The sequence below is a fragment of the Gopherus flavomarginatus genome, chromosome 3 (genome assembly GCF_025201925.1).
Source record: "Gopherus flavomarginatus isolate rGopFla2 chromosome 3, rGopFla2.mat.asm, whole genome shotgun sequence".
In the NCBI taxonomy this organism is placed as follows: Eukaryota; Metazoa; Chordata; order Testudines; family Testudinidae; genus Gopherus; species Gopherus flavomarginatus.
The window spans coordinates 91,294,596-91,315,353 of NC_066619.1; the positions used below are offsets into that span (position 1 = coordinate 91,294,596).

The 20,758-nt window shown below is 40.0% G+C and overlaps 1 protein-coding gene across 8 annotated transcripts in view; it reads left to right on the forward strand.

Annotated features, from left to right (window-relative positions):
* AGTPBP1 (ATP/GTP binding carboxypeptidase 1) overlaps positions 1–20,758 on the forward strand; it is a 177,448-nt gene that overhangs the window by 96,281 nt on the left and 60,409 nt on the right. For all 8 annotated transcript variants that reach the window (XM_050945606.1, XM_050945611.1, XM_050945609.1 and 5 more), the window contains 10 exons: positions 1,335–2,047; positions 7,149–7,232; positions 7,511–7,597; positions 7,684–7,832; positions 12,792–12,879; positions 13,633–13,777; positions 15,484–15,637; positions 16,447–16,627; positions 19,322–19,451; positions 20,225–20,356. In XM_050945606.1, coding sequence (XP_050801563.1) covers positions 1,335–2,047; positions 7,149–7,232; positions 7,511–7,597; positions 7,684–7,832; positions 12,792–12,879; positions 13,633–13,777; positions 15,484–15,637; positions 16,447–16,627; positions 19,322–19,451; positions 20,225–20,356 — 1,863 coding nt within the window. The remainder of the gene's footprint in view (positions 1–1,334; positions 2,048–7,148; positions 7,233–7,510; positions 7,598–7,683; positions 7,833–12,791; positions 12,880–13,632; positions 13,778–15,483; positions 15,638–16,446; positions 16,628–19,321; positions 19,452–20,224; positions 20,357–20,758) is intronic.

Sequence of the window (20,758 nt, forward strand, 5' to 3'; positions counted from 1 at the left end):
TTTAACAAAGAGAAGTTAAGGGATGACTTGACCAGCCTATCAGCACCTACATAGCGGGCAAATACTTGATAATGGGATCTTCAGTCTAGCAGACAAAGGTATAACAGGATCCCATGGTTGGAAATTGAAGCTAAACAATTTCAGACTGGAAATAGGGTGTACGTGTTTACCAGTAACTGTACCAATTAATCATTTGGAACAATTAACCAAGAGTTGTGGTAGATTCTCTGTCATTGGCAACTTCTTCTAAATCAAGATTAGATTTTTTTTTTCTACAAGAATATGCTCCAGTTCCCCAAAACAAGTCCTGTTTGAAGTTCTATGGCCTGTGTTATATAGGAGGTCATACTTGATGGTCACAGTGCTCCCTTCGGCTTTGGAAGCTATGAATAGCACAGCACTTTCCCACTGTTTACATGCACGTATCTGATGATATAAAAGACTTATGTTTGAAACAGTAAATACCTTTCTGCAGTAAGAGGACTTCTCATAGCTACTTTTTGTCTGACTTCTTATGGCAAAAGTACTTCTTTGGGTTTTGAGGAAGGTGTGCAAATAGTTTCCCTAGGGACTCTGACTGACCGGCTTGATAGACAGGAGACCTATAGTCTTCTTGGCTCCGCTGTTGGCTTGCTCTGTGACCTTGGGCAAATTACTTGATCTCTTTGCCTCACTGTCCCCAGCTTTAAAATAGGGATAATGATGAGTACCCACCTTTTGTAAAGCATTTGGTGATCTAAAGATGAAAAGCATCATATAAGAGCTAACTGTTATTATCCTTTAGACTTCATACAGCAGGACACTTCTAAATCTGCGTGAGGGAAGGGACTAGGAAACGGTCAAAACTTGAGGGAAATGCATTTTATTTCTTGTTTAATATCTGAATATTGGAAAAACTGGAAAGCAAATGGGTAAAAATTGATCAAATGGAAAGTGTTTGTTTTAATGAGAGGACAAAGATGTTAATGAACCTTTCTAGTCTTTATGTCAGCAATATTATATATGCTATGTGATTAAATGCTGCACACCTTTTTAATTTCATAGCACAATTAAAAAAAAATTACTTGGAAGTTCTGTGATGTCACTGAAGAATTGCCTTATTTAGGTGGTGGCATTTTTCATTTGGAAAAGGTTAACTTTTACAAAGTTTCTGTAGCTTAACAGGCAAACTTTTTGGGATTGTATTTATCCTGAATACCTTTGTCCAAAATATACTTGTTTTATTGCCACTAAAAACCATGGAAGAGAAAAGTGTCCTTTTATAAGTAAATACAAACAAACTTTTAAAATATGAAAAATTGTTTCCTAACCATGTTCATTCTTTCTTTGTAAAGGACTATGACTTAGTCTTCAAGGAACCAAAGCCTTTTGCATCTGATGCAAATCTAGGTGGACCTATTGTTGTTCCTACAGCAGGAGAGGAGCAGTCTGTAGAAGCAAATCACTCAGTCATGGGAATTACTGTGAAAGAGAGCCATCACTTGCAAGCAGAGGAGTGTAATAAAAGGCCAGCCTTTTTGGATCTGCCAAAGAACGATCGCAACAAAGACAATAGCTTACAGCAGCAAAGTGATCAAAAGAAACTGCTTTCATCATGCCAGTGCCTAAGCTATGAAATAGTGAAAGGCTTGGACAGAATTACTTTGCAGAATACTTCAAAAAATGAACAGTATTACAAAACAGGGTGCGTAATGAAGAAAGAAAGCAAAACTAGCCTTACCTCACTCACTTGTAATAAACCTTGCCAGCATGTTTCATCTTGCGGAAGTGTTCTGTTTGAGGGACGATCTGTCCAGCTGGGAAAGCTGTGCTTCACGGGTGTTGATCCTGAGGAAGAGGATGATTCCAGCTCACATTCATCCGGGGAGCAAGTGATTCTTGAGGTGCCTGATATATTGCCACTCCATGACCCTGATCTTTATATTGAGATTGTGAAAAACACTAAGTCTGTCCCTGAATATTCAGAAGTGGCTTACCCAGATTACTTTGGTCACATTCCACCTCCATTTAAGGAGCCTATCTTAGAAAGACCTTATGGTGTGCAGAGGTGAGTTAACATATTTCTTTGAAAGAACAATTGTTGCAAGAATAGTACAAACGAGAAATTCATGTTTAATGTATAAAATTATCATCTTTGTTTGTAGTCTTGTCTCTAAAACATTTTCAAATAAAATTATTCTGAAGGCAAGTGACAAGCTGGTACAAACTAGTAAATAACATAATGAAGTTCTATTGTGAAAGAAGTTTTTGGTGTAACTTTCTGTAATTAAAGCTATCTGAATGTTAAGCTACCAAAAAAAAGTTTTTTCTGAAATGAGAAATACTGCCTTTAAAACTTAATGTGAAAATAAGCTGAAGGTGCAAGCAGTAAACGTTAACTTTTTAAAATTAAGCAGTGAATTATAAAAGATTAACGTTTGTGGATTTCAGCTTGGTATGAGTAATGTGTTATCAGCCAGAAGAATATAGAGGTTGTCAGAAAAAACCAGTGAATTTCTTTCTTCTTCCTTCTGCAGGAAAGAAGAGTTTAGCTGCCAATTACATAAATCAGTGTACATGTGAATGGTCAATTTCATCATCCCCTTTTACACTCCTCTGATCCTTCAGTACCTCAGGCATTTTATAATCTCAGAATACTACTGGGTAATCTTATGTTTAGAGAAATCTTTACATTAAAGATAAAATTGGCATCTCTGTTCCAGTACTTGGTGCCTTAACCAATTCACGCATAACTTTCCCTTTTAACAGGTGAATGTATGTTTGCATTTATGCCTAGGGCTGGTGTGTGTAAACCAGAGTTTAGTCTGAGAATTTTCTTTGTTTTACTTAGACTCGTAGACTTTAAGGTTCGAAGGGATTATTATGATCATCTAGTCTGACCTCCTGCACAATGCAGGCCACAGAATCTCACCCATCCATTTCTATAACAAACCCCTAACCTATGTCTGAGTTATTGAAGTCCTCAAATTGTGGTTTGAAGACTTCAAGCTGCAGAGAATCCTCCAGCAAGTGACCCGTGCCCCATGCTGCAGAAGAAGGTGAAAAACCTTCAGGGCCTCTGCCAATCTGCCCTGGAGGAAAATTCCTTCTCGACCCCAAATATGGCGATCAGTTAAACCCTGAGCATGTGGGCAAGACTCACCAGCCAGCACTCGGAAAGAATTCTTTGTAGTAACTCAGATCCCAACCCATATAACATCCTATCACAGACCACTGGATATACTTACCTGCTGATAATCAAAGATCAGTTGCCAAATTAATTGCCAAAATTAGGCTATCCCATCATACCATCCCCTCCATAAACTTATCAAGCTTAGTCTTAAAGCCAGATATGTCTTTTGCCCCCACTACTCCCCTTAGAAGGCTGTTCCAGAACTTCACTTCTTTAATGGTTAGAAACCTTCATCTAATTTCAAGTCTAAACTTCCTAGTGTCCAGTTTATATCCATTTGTACTTGTGTCCACATTGGTACTAAACTTAAATAATTCCTCTTCCTCCATAATATTAATCCCTCTGATATATTTATAAAGAGCAATCATATCCCTCCCCATAACCTTCTTTTGGTTAGGCTAAACAAGCCAAGCTCTTTGAGTCTCCTTTCATAAGACAGGTTTTCCATTCCTAGTAGCCCTGAACCTGTTCCAGTTTGAATTCATCCTTATTAAACATGGGAGACCAGAACTGCACACAGTATTCCTGATGAGGTCTCACCAGTGCGTTATATAATGATACTAACACCTCCTTATCTTTGCTGGAAATACCTCGCCTGATGCATCCTAAAACTGCATTAGCTTTTTTCACAGCCATATAACATTGACGGCTCATAGTCATTCGGTGATCAACCAATACTCCGAGGTCCTTTTCCTCCTCTGTTACTTCCAACTGATGGGTCCCCAGTTTATAACTAAAATTCTTGTTATGAATCCCTAAATGCATGACCTTGCACTTTTCACTATTAAATTTCATCCTATTACTATTACTCCAGTTTACAAGGTCATCCAGATCTTCCTGTATGATATCCCGGTCCTTCTCTGTGTTAGCAATACCTCCTAGCTTTGTGTCATCTGCAAACTTTATTAGCACATTCCCACTTTTTGTGCCAAGGTCAGTAATAAAAAATTAAATAAGATTGGTCCCAAAACTGATCCCTGAGGAACTCCACTAGTAACCTCCTTCCACCCTGACAGTTCACCTTTCAGTACGACCCGTTGTAGTCTCCCCTTTAACCAGTTCCTTATCCACCTTTCAATTTTCATATTGATCCCCATTTTTTCCAGTTTAACTAATAATTCCCCATGTGGAACCGTATCAAATGCCTTTGCTTTAAGGTACTGGAATTGGGGGGGGGTGGTGGTGTATTTTTACAGTCTGAAAGTTCTTAAAGTACATTCATATTTGTCCTGTGGAACCAACTGGAATTTCATGTGAACCCTTCTGAACTTCATTCAGAAACCATACTGCCTTCATTTTATAAGGCATAGCATCCTAAAAGTTCAGTGGGTGCAGGTAACTCAGTTGATCACATTAACGCAATGGGATGGATTTATTGTAGGAAAACATTAAAAATGAACTTGGTTTCTCCAGGAATTCAAGCTTTACAAAAACAAATTGAAAATGAGTATGGTTAAAGGCTAGGGCAAAATTTACAAAACTGCCATAGTGACTTAGGAGCTTAAGTCTACTGATTTTTCTGTGTGAATTAAGTACTTCTGAAAATTTTACTCCTAGTATAAAGTAAATCCCTAGGGGAAACTACTTGTTTCCAGAGTTTTGTAATAAAGATATTACTGTAGGATAGGAGATACGACTGCTGGGGGAGAGGAAGTGGCTTTGTGACACAGTTGGAAATTTGGGGAAGAAACTCATGCCACTGTCTGTGTTCAGGACCCAAGACTGGAATTCCAAGAGCAGAGTAGGCTAAAACTCTATTCTCTCTAATCAGTACAAAGGGGTTACACTGGGATTGTGTGCTTTGAGTCTCTCTCCCTCTCCCTTCTCTTCTCTCACACACTCGCACCAGACTAAGGGCTTGTCTACACTGCAACATTGTTGACAAAACTTTTGTGTTTCATGGGTACTTAAAAAAGCCCCTCCATGACAGACAGAAGTTTTGCCAGCACAAGTGGCAGTGTGAATGCGACTTTGTCAGCAGAAGCGCTCTTGGTACTTCTTGGGCTTGTGATTTCTTTTAAGATTGGTTACTCTTGTGGTTAGACTGTCCTAGGTTAACAGAAAATGCCCTTTCCTCTCCCCAGCAACGTTTACTTTAACTGCAGATAATTGCCAGCCTGAGCCCGCTTTCAGACTGCACTACAGTACCCTACAGTGTTGATTGGCTTCCTTCTGTTTTATTGCAGTTGCTGTGCAAATTTTCCCACACAGCTCTGCCAATATACACTCTAGCTTTTCCAGTCCAGGGCCTCCTTTGAACAGATACTGCCAGTTATGCAGTGTTTTTGTAATATAGATAAAATGTCCACCAGGCATTTGTCTGAGACCACCAAACTCATTCTCTTTTGCAACCCAAATAGTAGATGAACCTAGGTCTCCAGAGGTGAAAGACTAATGCACTAATCCACTTACTCCACAGCCTAGCCCAGGGGTTCTCTCAACAAATTTTTTGGTGCCTCAGAGTGCAGCCACCAACTCTCACTGATGGCCAACTGACACTTTTTCCTAAAATACTTCATTAACTTTAGGAAAAACAACTAAATATGCACAAATACACATCCAAATCATTGAAATATATATTTTTTTTGGCAGAGGTGGTATTAAAAATAATGCTGCCTTCCCCTTCGGGAGTGATATTTGTTAATATCACAGCACACTTAGTAGGTACCTGGGATGCTATGAAAAGAGATACTTGTATGTTTGTTAATATCAAGTATCACTTTTCAGAGAGAGCTAGTAAGTCTGCTGTGGAAAGTGATACTTGCATGTTAGTTAATATCACTTTTCTCCCTGAAGGGGTTGGGGGCAAAAGGGGAGGCAGCAAGGGCCAGAAGCGATGGTGGGATGGATGCAGAGCAGTGGGAGGCAGCAGGGCCAGGAGTGATGAGTCCCACTGTCGCATGGCTGGAGCCAGCTGCCATGTGACTGGAGTTGTGGGTCTGCGCCCAGGGCCAGTACCTGCCACCACACATCCAGAGCCCGGAGCTGGGCACCAGAGTCTGGGGCTGTGTGGCTTGAGCCAGGAGCCAGTGCTCGCTGCTGCACGGCCGGAGATAGGGGTCAGTGCCATGAATTGGCACCTGGGGCTAGCTCCTGCCACCACATGGCTGGAGCGTGGGAACAGAACTGTGGGTTGGTGTCTGTTGCCATGCAGCTGGGGCAGGGTCCGTGCAGCTGGAGCCTGGGGCCACTGCATAGCTGGAATTGGGGGCCAGCACCTGCCACACAGCTGGAGACAGGTCCTGGAGGCTGAAGCCCGGCAGCTAGAGGCCAGGGCTGTGTGGCCGGAGCTGGGAGTGTGTATCAGTACCCACTGACCTGCGGTTGGAGCCTATGGCCGCAAACCCCCTCCCCTCAAGGTGGGTCAAGAACTCACCTTGCTCCTGCAGCGTTGTGCTCCACCTCTCTCCAAAGGCGGTGCAGGCTGGCGCATCCAGGAGCAATAAGGAGGAAGTGAGAGGGCCGATGCTTCTTCCCCTCCCTCCCCCCCAAAATCATTGCCCAGCAGGCTGTCATGGCCGCATGAAAAGTCCCTGGTGGCTGCATTTGAGAAACATTGGCCTAGCTCCTAAAATCCATTATAATTTTAGTTACAGAAGGACTTATATAAATTACTCTTATAAGTGAATCATTTTCAAAGGTTACCTAGATTTAAGCACTAATACCAAATATAGATCATCACATACTTTGAGTTTCTGCTATAATTTATAAAAACAAAATTTTCATAAGTTAAACACCAATGGGTTTTGTACATGAAGATTCAACCCCTGCACATGCAAGTTGTAGAATTGGTCAGCTGTGTATGCAGGTGCTTACATACCACAAGTGCACACATGGGGATGACATGGAGGCCTCACTGAAAATCAGGCCCTGCATGTTTGTGTTATAGCTTTGGTTGACAAACAAATTTGGTATGTACCATTTCTAATTGCTATTGTAGAATGTATTTTAAGTGAGGACTCTCTTCTTACTACAGGACAAAAATATCCCAAGATATTGAAAGACTGATTCATCAGAATGATATTATAGACAGAGTCATTTATGACCTTGATAATCCCAGGTAGGCTATATTTGTGGTAAAACAATCTTCAGTTTGATGATTGCCACTTTTGTTTTCTTCAAGGAAACTATTCTGACTTAAGATAAAGTACCGTAGATGTGAAATCTGTGGTAAAGCCTGTAGTCCTAATCAGGGCAATACTGTACCTTTTTTGCTGTAATCCTGAATGTATTATTCTAGATAGATTTCCAGTCAAAAATCTGAATTAACAAAGGAGTTCCAAAGATCCATTTCACTTACTAACAATGGTCTTTTTTTTTTTTCTCTTTCTTTTAAAGTTATTCAGTGCCAGAAGAGGGGGAGATTTTGAAGTTCAACTCCAAATTTGAGTCTGGAAATCTGCGCAAAGTTATTCAAATTAGAAAGTAAGATATCTTTCATTTTCTTATTTTGCATATGTACTGCACATTTCTTATTTTAAGAAGATTTATTTCTCTTTGTTAATCTTCAGAAACGAGTATGATCTCATTCTGAACTCAGATATAAACAGCAATCACTATCACCAATGGTTTTATTTTGAAGTCAGTGGAATGCGGCCAGGCATTGGTTACCGGTTTAACATCATCAACTGTGAAAAGTCGAACAGTCAGTTTAATTATGGTAAGACTTCTTTTCAAAAGGGATGGAAAATTAGCATGTAGGGAGACCTACTGGACTAGCCAGAACAGGATACCTTCCCCTCACTGGGATCACTAGATTATTCATTTCTTTATTACAAAACAAACTCCTAGTATTTCATGTGACTGTGTCATTAGAAAACTGTGAAATAAGTGTTTAAAAGAATCTCTATGTGTTTGTGTTTAAAATTATTTTTCAAATGGAAAACCAAGGAAGAAGTATTTTTTGAGTAAAGCTGAAATATAAGAATGCTGTTCCAGGCTCCTACTAAAATTGTGGTAAGGCTATTATCAGAAGGTGCTGGAAAAGACAAGCTGAGTTCTACATGGACGTGAAGAGGATGAAAACTGGGAGCCATTAAGACCTCTCTGAAAGTTTTTGCATGTTTTAGTAAATGAAAGTAAGTGCAAACATTGTCAAACAACTTTTGTCTCCTGGATTTTGGGGATTTACATGTAAGGGAAAATGTCATGTTGCTGAGAAATTAAATATAATCAATAAGTCCATATAGGAGACCAGAATGAGCTATAGGTTTAAGTGAAAACAACTCAATTCCTCTTTTCAAAATTGTATATTTACATCCCCACTTCGAAAATGCTGATACATTGATATGTGATATCTGAAATTTCTAGCCAGTAGTGTCTGTTGAGGTTGGGTGGACACTCTTCCAAACGACATACTGACGTCCAAGCGTGTAAAAAAAGAGCATTGTCCCCACTACTGTTCTTTTCTTCCATCCACCAAAGGATCAGTGGCTTTAGAACACTTCCTTCATCAGTCTTTCTTTCTGTTTTTTTACCCTTTTGGGCATTCTCCTGGTTAGTTTCTTTTTTAAAGTTTGTTTTAAAAGTTTGTTTTTTCACCAGTGTCATTGTGAGCATCCAGGGCTAGTTTTTCAGCTCTTACGTTTTTCAGCCTTGTTCTGCTTCTGTACCAGTAGTTGGGTCTGCAAACCTCTGTGGCACTATTAAGGCAGACTTCAGGTGCTGTGTTTCTTGTGATGCCGCAGTGTTGGTCACAGACAGCTGTGTTCAATGCCTTCGGTACTTGAGTGAAAGATCAGACCTAGATAGATGTTCTGTCTATCTTGCTTTCACTTCCTGAACCTGTAGGAAGCACAAAAATCCCATCAGATTCTTTTTAGTGGAGGAAGCTTGAGACTTAGTGGGCATTCTCATACTGAATGTCAGGGATAGTCTGTTACTCAAAAGATCTGAATATCAAAAGAGCCTGCTTGTGACATGGATCAAAGCAGAATGTGAAGGTCAGTGGGAAGAGCATGAACCCCTGCCATTTAGGCCCACGAGTCCAAATAAGTATCAAGCTATCCTCCATTTCTCTGGATAATCAAATTGAAAGTTAAATAGTGTTTCTCTGAATCTGCTGTGCAGCTAGGCAGAAACAGAAGGCTCCATTTTGACTTATAACCCACTAAGAAAAATTCAGGTGCCCACTCAATAGTTAGTCATTGCAGGATAATACTTTTTCGCAGAGCCCATAATTAAAATGGGGGACTCATTGTCACAAGAAATTGTTGAGGCCAAGAATTTAGCGATAACTCTCAGTATTCTTGTTATCCATAGAATGTTTAAAACCTCTTGAATTTTCCTATCAAAAATTTTGGAAGGAATATTAAACCACCTGCTTGAAGGCTTGAGCCAATCTCTGATGGAGGTTAGGATGAGCCCTACTGTGAAGGACACCCCACCTGTGTTACACCTTCTGAAGCATCTGGTACTGTCCACTGTGGGGAGACAGGATAGCATGGGCTATCCTATTTTGGTACTCAGACCTAGAGAAACTCCTTACCTTGCTGGTTCTGCCCAACCTGGACTTTCAGAATGAGGCCAGAGCCTGTACCCAAACCAGACATCCTTGTACCGCAAAGCTTGAATGCTGCCTGGATAATGTCTTCAGAGAGAAGCTGATCTGCTGCTGTTCTAGACATCTTGCTCCACAGTGGAAAACCTTTAACCAGGCTGAAATAAAAAACCAAATGAAAGAAATGTTTCTATTTAGGCAGTTCAACAACACCTTTGTCCAGTGGCAGCTCCAATTGCAGTGATATTAGACAGTTTACTTTCCCTGACATAATTGGGTCTGTCTCTAAGCCTGATAAGGGTTTAGCTGGCAGTGATCTCTGCAAATCCTCCCTATTTACAAGACCACATTGTCTTTTCATATCCCACAGGGAGGGCAGTCAGGACCAAGGGTCAGAGCTGGGTCAAACCTGAGGCAGGTGCCTGGACATTTCCTAAAATACCTCTTGAGTTTATATAGGCCAGGGAGCCAATCAGGAGCCATGAGGCTGCAGCCCGTCAGACAGCTGGAGGCTTCCCATGGTCTGTGCCCACAGCAAGTCATGGGCAAGTGGAGTGCAAGCTTGTGACAGCTGCTGCTAGGTGGCCTGAGTTCTAGACTCATGGGGCCTTATGCTCACCAGTCAGGAAACACCCCTACTTCTTGAGATCCTACTTCACTACTGATTATATTGATGGGGTCTCCCTATGGGCCTACCGCTACCTGCTCTGTTTATCGGTGGAAACTGCCTCTCTGGTAGTGTTTTGCCTTTCAGATAGGAGGGACTCAGGCCCTCAAGGCAGGCCCCCCATATATGGTCTTTCACAAGGGCGAGGACTCCTTCAGGCCTCACCTTAAGTTTTCTATGCAAGGCAGCTTCAGACTTCCTTGTCAATCTGTCAGTTCACCTCCTGGTTTTCTTTCCTAACTCACGTTCTACCCCAGGTGAAATGAAACTTCACATTAGATAGAACTGGGCATTCAGGTACACACTTAGGTTCTTTATGGTGTTTGAAAGTTTTTAAGACACAACCCATATCATCCCAGAGACTAAGTGGGCCTTGGTCTATATCAGGACTTGTTACAATCTGGATATGAAAGATCCCCCTAGACTTATTAGGGCTCAAACGGCCTTGGTGACCTGCTTAGTTCACTTCCAAGGATCAGAAATAGGTAGAACAGCAACATGGAGCTTGAGCCACACATTTATCACTCGCTATTCCTTGGTGCAAGCTTCCAGGTCCGATGCTAGTTTGGGAAGGGCTAGCCTACAATCACAGTTCACTTCCAAAAAACTAGGCAATTAGTGGTCACCAAGAGTGGAATCTGTGTGGAGAAATCACTTGAGGTAAGACCAGATATGTAACATATAACAGTTCTTTGCAATGTGTTGTCCACACAAACGCCTTGCTCAGACTTTTTTTCTAAACTACTTCTAGCAACTCAAAAATCGTCATCCTTTCCCTGAAACCTTGCTATGAAATGTGTAAAATTTCTGTTAGAGCCAAGTGAACTATTATTAATAAATAATGGACTCAAACAAAGTAAGTCCTATTATCTGCTTCCTAATTATCATTAGCAAATTTTGATTTTTATGAAGTTGCTGGATAGTCAAAACTGACTGCAGGCTTGTCTGCTCAGTGGGGTAGGAAATGCATACTATGGGACTGATTTCGAAATCACACTAACGTTGCATATTAATTGCTCTGTTTAGAGTGGAATGGGCAAACTTTTTAGCCCGAGGGCCACATCTGGGTGGGGAAATTGAATGCAGGACCATGAATGTAGGGCTGGGGCAGAGGGTTGGGGTTTGAGAGGGAATGCAGTGTGCAGGAGGGGGCTCAGGGCAAGGGGTTGGGGTGCAGGAGGAGGGGGCTCGGTGCAAGAGGGGTGCAGGACAGGGCTCAGGGAAGGGGGTTGGGGTGCAGGAGGGGGCTTAGGGCAGGAGGTTGGGGTGCAGGAGCGGTGCGGGGTGTGGCAGGGAACTCAGGGCAAGGGGTTGGGGTGCAGGAGGGGTGCGGGACAGGGCTCAGGGAAGGGGGTTGGGGTGTAGTAGGGGGTTTAGGGCAGGATGTTGGGGTGCAGAAGGGAGTGTGGAGTGTACGGCAGGGTAGGGGGTTGGGGTGCAGGCTCTGGCTTGACACTGCTTACCTCAAGTGGCTCTGGGCTAGCAATGGCACGCAGTGGGGCTAAGGCAGGCTCCCTGGCTGCCCTGGGCCTGTGCCACTCCTGGAAGTGGCCAGCATGTCTGGCAGTGGCTCCTGGGTGTTGCGAGTGGCAGGACAGGCAGCTCCAAATGCATGCTGCCCTCGCCTGGGGATACCACCCCCAAAGCTCCCATTTGCCGTGGTTCCCCATTCCCAGCCAATGGGAGCTCCAAGGGGCTGTGCCTGCAGGTGAGAGGAGCATATGAAGCCCTCTGTCCCCTACCCCCAGAGGCCACAGGGATGTGATGCCTCTGGGAGCAGTGCAGGGCCAGGGCAGGCAGGGAGTCTGCCTTAGCCGGACTGCGCCACGGGGCTTGCAATCCCGCTGGCTGAACTGAAAGCCCTGATGGGCCGGATCCAGCCCGCGGGCCTTAGTTTGCCTTACCCTAGTTTAGACCCTGCTGCTACGTTCTGAAGGTTTGCTCACATGCCTGAATGTAGTACTGTGTGGCAAAGGAAACATTTTTCTTATTTACCTGAAAAGCTCTGCTTATAAAACAGTATCTGTTTTTCATTGGTATTGTGGTTATCCAGTTTTTCAGGTGGGTGGATTGAGATACAAGAAGGCTGAGACTTCCTATGAAATTTTATAGGGACAGTTGGTTACATGTGATTAAATCCAGGATTTTACTGGTTTAGTGTCCATTTGAGCCACTGCATTGTTTTTAGATTACTTTTGGTCTTTTTAACCCATGTTTCATTTGTGCATTGCTCATTTTGAGTCATTTTTCAATTTATATATCTCTTGGCTGTTAATTAGAAGATGGTATGACATTCAAGCTTTATAATGGACTCTGTAGGTTAGACTTCTGTAAAAAGTGAAATGAATATTATGCTTACATGAGACTGTGTTCAGATGTGATCCATTGCTTGTTAGCTGTACAAACAGAATTCAGTGACCTTAAGATAAAAATCGAATGCATTTTTCTTAAAGGTATGCAGCCCCTCATGTATTCTGTTCAGGAGGCGTTAAATTCCAGGCCATGGTGGACTCGTGTTGGGACAGATATTTGTTACTATAAGTAAGTATGCCAACAAAACATGGAGGTAAGCAAATCTGTTATGTTGAAGACTAGAACAAAATCTAATTTACATGACTAGAACAAGCACAACCATGAAATGTGATAATATTTCATATTTCTATAGCAAAGCAATTGTGTGGTTGGCTTTTTTTTTTAAGTTTCTTAGATGTTGACGAATGTAGAAAATAAATTAAGTATTGTGTTAATGCTATATTGATAGAAGTTTCTGGGAAAATTGTATTAATTGAATAACTTTGTGTATATAAATATTTATTTAAGCATATTTGTATTAAGAATTTAACCTCAATACCTCTAATACCTCACATGTGGTATTGTTGACTTTCTTTTTGGGATCCCATGATGGAACCTCTTTCTAGGTATTTACTCCCTTGTTTACTGGAGAGACCTCAGAGTGTAAAACAGGAAACTACTTATGTTTACAAATTACCCGGTCATTGGAGGAGCTGTAGGGTTCCCACTTGTCATCCCTTCTGTTCAATGGCTGTCTGTTTTGGTTCCCACTCCCACCCTCATCCCATTATAATTTCCTACCATTTCTACTCCGGTTTGTTTCTACCAGTAAAAGCAGCAGTGTACACAGAAGCATACAAGTGTTGTAACCATCATATGATCTCACACTTCTCGGAGCCAGGAGAGTTTTCATATTATGTTCAGAAATGATAACCTCTGATGTAGTAGTAAAAATATCTACACATCTCTAACACTTTTATGTTGGTTTCACTTCACTTTTAGGAATCACTTCGCTAGAAGTTCAATTGCTGCTGGTGGTCAGAAAGGAAAATCCTATTACACAATTACATTCACAGTGAACTTCCCACATAAGGATGATGTCTGCTACTTTGCTTACCACTATCCATATACGTATTCGACTTTAAGGGTGAGAGAATCCTTAAACTGGATTACTTGGATGTCCATTTATATAACTGTATCTCTTTCCATGAAAAAATGCTGATCGCTTCCAAATATTAGTTCATAGATACGAAAACAGTACATAAATGAAAACATATATGTTGAAAAGTAATAAAACACTTTCATCAAAAGTTCAAGTAAGAAAGGAATCAGTCTGTTGCAATATATGTAATAAGTTTTCTTGTTCTTTAGAACAAAAAACTTGAAGAAATTTGAAATTTCTTCATTTCCTCTATACAATATGTCTGATAATTATAGGAATTACAGCTATATCAGTAATTGACTTAGATGTTCCCTTCTCTCCCCTCCCTCCCCCCAAAAGGCATTGAAAACACTGACAGCAGGAGAGTATGGATATAACTTGACAGATGGATATAACTCCTCTGTAAAGTTGCCTAGAATGACATTGTTTACCATGATCTAGATCTATCTCCCATTGAAGTCCATTGAGAGTTTTTCTATGCACTTTGGTGGGAATTTGATGAGGCATACATGGCTAAGATGATAGTATCAAATTTAGTCTAGGTTCTGTCTATTATATCTTATCTGTCTACTTGTACCTTGCTCATTGTGGATGTATCTCAACTACTAAGGTTAAGATTACAAAGTATTAAAAAGGAAACGTTTTCAGGATAATGAATTGAGTGAAATTGGGGTATTGTGATGTTTTGTTGATGTTTGTAAAGCAAAGTGAGATGCTTAACTAGAATGGGCTGCATTGGTTATATTAACAAAAGCAGATCTGGGACTCAACATATTGTGATACAGCATGGCCAGAGGACAGCAGGAGAGAGTTAGAAGGGAGCCTTATTCCCTGTAAGGGGAAGAAAGTTTGCTATAGAATAACTAGAGCACCTGACGCCAATTAGAGCACCTAATGCCAATTAGAGCAACTGCAGTCAGTCACATGATAAAAACCCATGCTTCAATCAGACAGTGTGGGAGTAGGAGCAGAAAGGATTGGTGTTGAAGCAGAGGACAGTTTGGAGAAGTGCTGCAGTGGGCTAAGAAGTCCTAGACCCTAGGTAAGGGGCACCTGGCTTGTGCAGAGGGAGGGCAGGAAGCCCCTCACAAGCTGAAGGGCAGGAGGGAGAAGGAGCCCAGGGGAAGGAACCATCAGTTCAAATGATTCACCACTATCCTCAGGGCCCCTGGGCTGAGACCTGGAGTAGAGGGCGGGCCCAGGTCCCTCCCTCTCCACTCCCCTCCTCTAGGACACTAGTGGGGCAATTAATATTCCAGTTTAGGGGCAAGAAATGGTGCCCTGAACCCCAACCAAAGAAAAGAGAGCGCGAGACCCATCATAATAGTGCTGGCAATTTGCCACAATATAGAATAGATAACATTGAATGAGGCTGATCATTTGGGACCGTTCACAAACCAAGTGGCTGCTCCTTGAGGGAGTATCGTGGTTAAAAACAGAATCAAAGGGTGGCTCATAGAAGCAGTGCTCCAAAAAACCAATTTAAAAAGACTCAAACTCTAGACAAAAAAAAACATTAGTCAGCTATAGATGTAGTGGAAACCTGAAAGGTATTTCATGGCCAAAGTAGTGATGGGAGAATTACCTTCTATACCTGGAACAATAAAAATAAAATACTTAAATAAATCTTTATTTATCATATACAAAATTGCAAAGGACTTAAGTACCTTTTCATCATTTTGGGGATGAAGATGCATCTTCAGAAACTGGAATCCATGCACAACCCTCAGCAGATCTATTTTCGACAAGATACTCTGTGTGAGACACTGTCTGGGAACAGCTGCCCTTTAGTCACTATCACAGCCATGCCAGAGTCAAATTACTTTGAACATATCTGTCAGTTCAGTAAGTATAACTTCTCTCTGGTCCACTTAAAATTATGTAATATTAGCTCTTTCTAAAAACGTTAATGCTTCATTTGTCTGCAATTCTTGGTGTGTCTTTACTGTAAAATAGCAAAACTCAGTTATATTCATGAGATTACCACTTGTTGGTCTGCTCACATTTATAATTTTGCTTTTGTGTTTAACAATTCAAGCATCAGGTGGTGGTGGTTTGTTTGATTAAAGATAAATTTTGGACCTGCATGTTTTTTAAACATTTTTCTTTCTAAAAAAAAAAATAAGTACTCTGTCAATTGCCAAGCAAGATTTATTCTTGTGCTAAACTTTTTTAATGTTATTTCAAGACAGTCCCTAATTCCTCATTCTTTAGTGTTCTTCATGATCTTATAGCAGTTTTCTTTAGTGCAAAAATGTATTTTCCGTGGAGCCCATTTCATAAACATTACATAAGGACTGCTGATTGTACCACCATATGGCCCCTAAAGCATCCCATTTTTTTTCTGAATTTCTCTCCTCTCTTCATAAGGGAATTTCAATTATATCACGTAAGTTACCAATCATCAGTTCTTTTAACAGATGATGTTTATGTAGTTTTTTCATGTTTCATTAAATTTAAAGTCCATTGAGGCACTTGTGTAACAATCAATATTTATAATAAAATCCTGTCATAAAGAATCCCGAATTCATGTGGATGCACTTTGAAAAATACTGTACATCACCATCCACCAACTCGAGCTATTTATTGTTTTCAAACTGTTGTTTTAATTTACTTGTTTTACATCTTGCAATTTTTGTGAATGCTTCTTTTAGGGAATCGTCCTTACATTTTCTTATCTGCTCGTGTGCATCCTGGAGAGACTAATGCAAGCTGGGTTATGAAGGGAACATTGGAATATCTTATGAGTAATAACCCCACTGCCCAGAGTTTACGAGAATCCTATATTTTTAAAATTGTCCCTATGCTCAACCCAGATGGTGTCATCAATGGAAAGTAAGTTAAACTCTGCTCACAAGTACAATTAATTAAAGATCTTTCTGTATCTTGTAATAAAAACAATGTCGAAGTCTTAAAATAAAAATGCAGTAGTTTTCCAGAATTAACACACAGTCAGTATTCAGGCTCGATTTTTTTTCATATTTGGGTTTTTAGTCTTTTCCAGTGGTTTGCTAACTAACAAAACTACTATAAACAAATCTTACTGACAAAATGTTTTCCTGATTTTCTTCAGTCAAACATGTGTACTAGTAATTTTAAGAGCCTCCATGATCCAGACTATGAACAACTTTCTTTTAAATGTAGGGTCTTTTATATGCTGTCTGTTTTGAGATGGCACTTTTTTCTAAGAATTAACTGGGGCTGGAAGTCGCAGCCCTGGGTACAAGCAATAACATGGAATTTAATAGGGAGGCTTATGCCAGTGAGAGTGGAAGAGGAAGTGCAACGTACATAGTGCTGGGGCCATAGACTCATCCATCGATGTCATGTGTACCAGGTATGCCACAAATTCATTGGAATGTTAGAACACTACTGCAGCACAGTTGTTGGAATGGAGGGCTAGCAATGAAGTAATTAAAGTATGAGCCAAATATGTAGCATAGGTTAAGGTTTATATACTGTAATGAATCCAGATTTCTCACAAAGCTGTCTTCTAGTACTTTTTTGTTGGTGAAGAATCAGTAGTGTAAATGTGTTCCTATATAAGAAGGTAATGCTGTCTCTGTGTCGATTTTCTTTGAATTTTACTTTTAAAATATTGTGTTCTCAGGATAGTGTTTTTTGTAAATTGCACTTATAAAAATAAGTACCTTCACAAAACTTGCTTTTGCAGTATGGTTTTCCAGAACATATTTTATCATAGTTTTACATATACACACGTACCCCTCACAAATATCTCTTGGTAGAGCAATAGATAAGATGTGCTGTTTATCTGCCCTAAATTCTCAGCTTCTTAAAGTCCTCAGACTTCTGGCTTAAAGAACACCAAATTGACACAATTTTATATCTTAACTAAGCCTAATAACTAAGTTTTTTATACAAAGATATTTCAAATAATTGAAAATAAAGGTAAAAATCCAACAAATTTACACATTCTCATCCAAAAATTAATAATCCTTACATCTAATGCAAGAAAAGATGATGGTTTATAATCTGTCTCAGATCGAAGGGTATTATGAAAGTCAATTCAGTATTCAAACACCTTGTCAAAAAAAGGACTAAAGCAGGGGAAAAACAATTCCCAATTTAATTCACTAAGGCTTAATCACAAGATTCCACACTACCATTCTTTATTATTAGTATCGTCCCCAAAGGGATGGTCACAGATGTTTCAATATCACTTTTAATAAAGACTTCTAGGAGAAGCTCAACTTACTACATTCGGCTACCAAGAATTTAGCTGGAATTAGTTTTCTGAGGTCAAATCTATAACTTCTGTTTAATTAGTAAACATGACAGCAGGTGTGACTACTTGCTCAGAAAGTTTCTTAAAGATGCTGATATGTGGCACATAAATAGCCCCTCTGGGCTTCACAGCTGCTCAGTTGTCCTCCACCCTGCTCCCAGCCATACTTACAGACACCCCAGCAAACAGTCACTGGTTTAAAAACTCATGTTAATGCATGAATGCCAAGGATATGTCTCTGCAGATTGAAAACCAAAAATGTAAAATAAAATACTTAGTGTCTGTATGAACTTGTTAAACTTACAGTACTGCTTAAGTCTTTCTGAAACATTGCTTGCTGTAGACACTGATCTTCCTGGTTTCTGTTAGTCTTCTGCTGGCTAGTTGGTCTCCTCTATGCTACCAGCCTTGCCTGTGACAGATCTTGTATGTTGGCTGATGGTGCATTCCATATCCCTGTCAACTGTCAATCAAAGCAGGGGTGGAGACAAAAGCCTTGCTTGAAGTCATGTGGCTTCTGGACTTGTGATGGTGTGTAAAGGGTACATGAGTTATCTTTGAAGCTACTATTTTAAAGGTTCACAAGCATGCTTTCTTCTTGATGATCTGAATAAGATTCCATTGAAGTTACCAGGCTTCCCATCCAGTTAGATTTGATTTGATCATCTTCATGGAGATCAGGATCTTTCCACAAATTAGCAAATTGTATGAAGAATTCTAGAAAAATTCAACAGATTCAGCAAATCTATCACTGAACATCACTGACAGTTAACTGTCTATTTAGCAGTTCCAAAAGATCAAATTGAGCAGACAGATTATGGTCACAAGATCATGAACTAGACAAAAAGATTGAACAATAAAATCATTGACCATCTTAACAAAAAATTAAATTTAAAATGCTATTAATTTTTTAAAAATTAGAACTTATCAATTTTGAATTGAATTTGTTGACTTATCACACTTGTTCAAACATTCAGTTTTCTCAACAGATAATTTTACTTCCTCTAATCTCAGAGCAAGTAAGTAGGCAAATATCTTTAAATAAAAATTTACTTCCATATAATTTTTGGCTGATCCAAGTAAAATATATTAGTAACCACTAAATTAACTCTTCTGCAAGAAAAAGCGTGTTGTTAATACAAACTGGAATTTAAATTTCACTTGACCGCACAAATTAAGTAGTTGTGTTACAGGCAAAACTTGAACTAGTGAGGGTAACTTTTAAAATAAAAGTGAGGTTATATTGTGAGACGTACATTTCTTTATAAATTTGTCTTTCATAGCCATCGCTGTTCTTTAAGTGGGGAGGATTTGAACAGACAGTGGCAAAACCCAAACCCAGACCTTCATCCCACAATTTACCATGCCAAGGGCTTGCTGCAATATTTGGCTGCTATAAAACGTTTGCCTCTGGTGAGTGTGTATGTTTGCCCAAAATAGGCATTTCAAAATCATTTTAGCTTTTTGTATAGATACTGTCTCGCTTTCTGTAAAAGAAAACACATTTATAGGTCCTTGCAACTGCTTCACATGCTTACAAATGTGAGCTGGAGGGTTTGTCAGAAATTTCTGGAACTATTTCCAGTTGTATTGAAGTAGAGCAGTCACTTTGGTTAATGCTGCAAAAATATTTAGTTACAACACTCTAGTTTTAATTCTTGAGCCTTTCGGTACTGCATATCTAGCATTTGTTTGCAGATGTTGTTGAGTTAGAGGATGGAAAAAAGGCTCATGTTCTGAACATCAGAGTGAGTTTTTTTGGGGGGGGTGGGGGGTGTTGGTTAAGGCAGTTGTAGTAACAAAAACAGTTGAATTCAGAAAATTTTAGATGTGCTGCTTTGCTAGGTTTGAAATTTTCTTTGGAAATGGCTTAGTTTTATGTACTCAAACAGCAATTTGGAACATGTGCAATATGTCTAAACTTCATGTTGCTACTTATATTGTACAATATATGTGCATAACTACGTAAGCCCCCAGTCTTGCCAGAATGTATGCATATACTTAATATTATGCTTGAGAGTCATCACTTTGAAACCAATGAAATGTCCTTGCAGAATCAGGACCCAAGGGACAAATCATGGTTTCCGTATAGGGTTTAATATGGAAGGGAGAGATGGAATAACTTTAAATTATCTGATGCTGTAGCCTGCTTTAAAACATTGCTTTTATTTCTCCATTTTTTGTAGGTTTACTGTGATTATCATGGTCATTCTCGTAAAAAGAATGTATTCATGTATGGCTGCAGCATCAAAGAGACGGTGTGGCACACTAATGTTAGCGCTGCCTCTTGTGACCTGATTGAGGACCTTGGTTATAGGGTGAGTAAAAGTTAAACCTTCAAGTAAGTTGTGAGAGTGTAATTATATCTTGATTTCCTCATGTTGTTACTTCTCACCCCCGCAAGTAAGAACAATGTTGATCTGGTCTAAAATGAAAAGGTGTATGTACTTGCGCTTTGTCAAATTATTCATCCACAATAAGTAGTGGTGTTTGCTTGTCCCTAGGCAATGCCATTCTCTAGGTACAGGAGATGGTGTGGGGCATCTGCAGCATCCGACAATTTATGCTTTGGGATTTGTGCAGTAAGACACACGTAGGTGCACAGATAGCTGTTACTGATTAATATAATTTACTCATAATGCTGGATCTAAACTGGAAAGTAACGTTTGATTGCTTTTACTTTTCTCTCTCTGAAAAGCGCCATGGACAGCTTTGTTTCC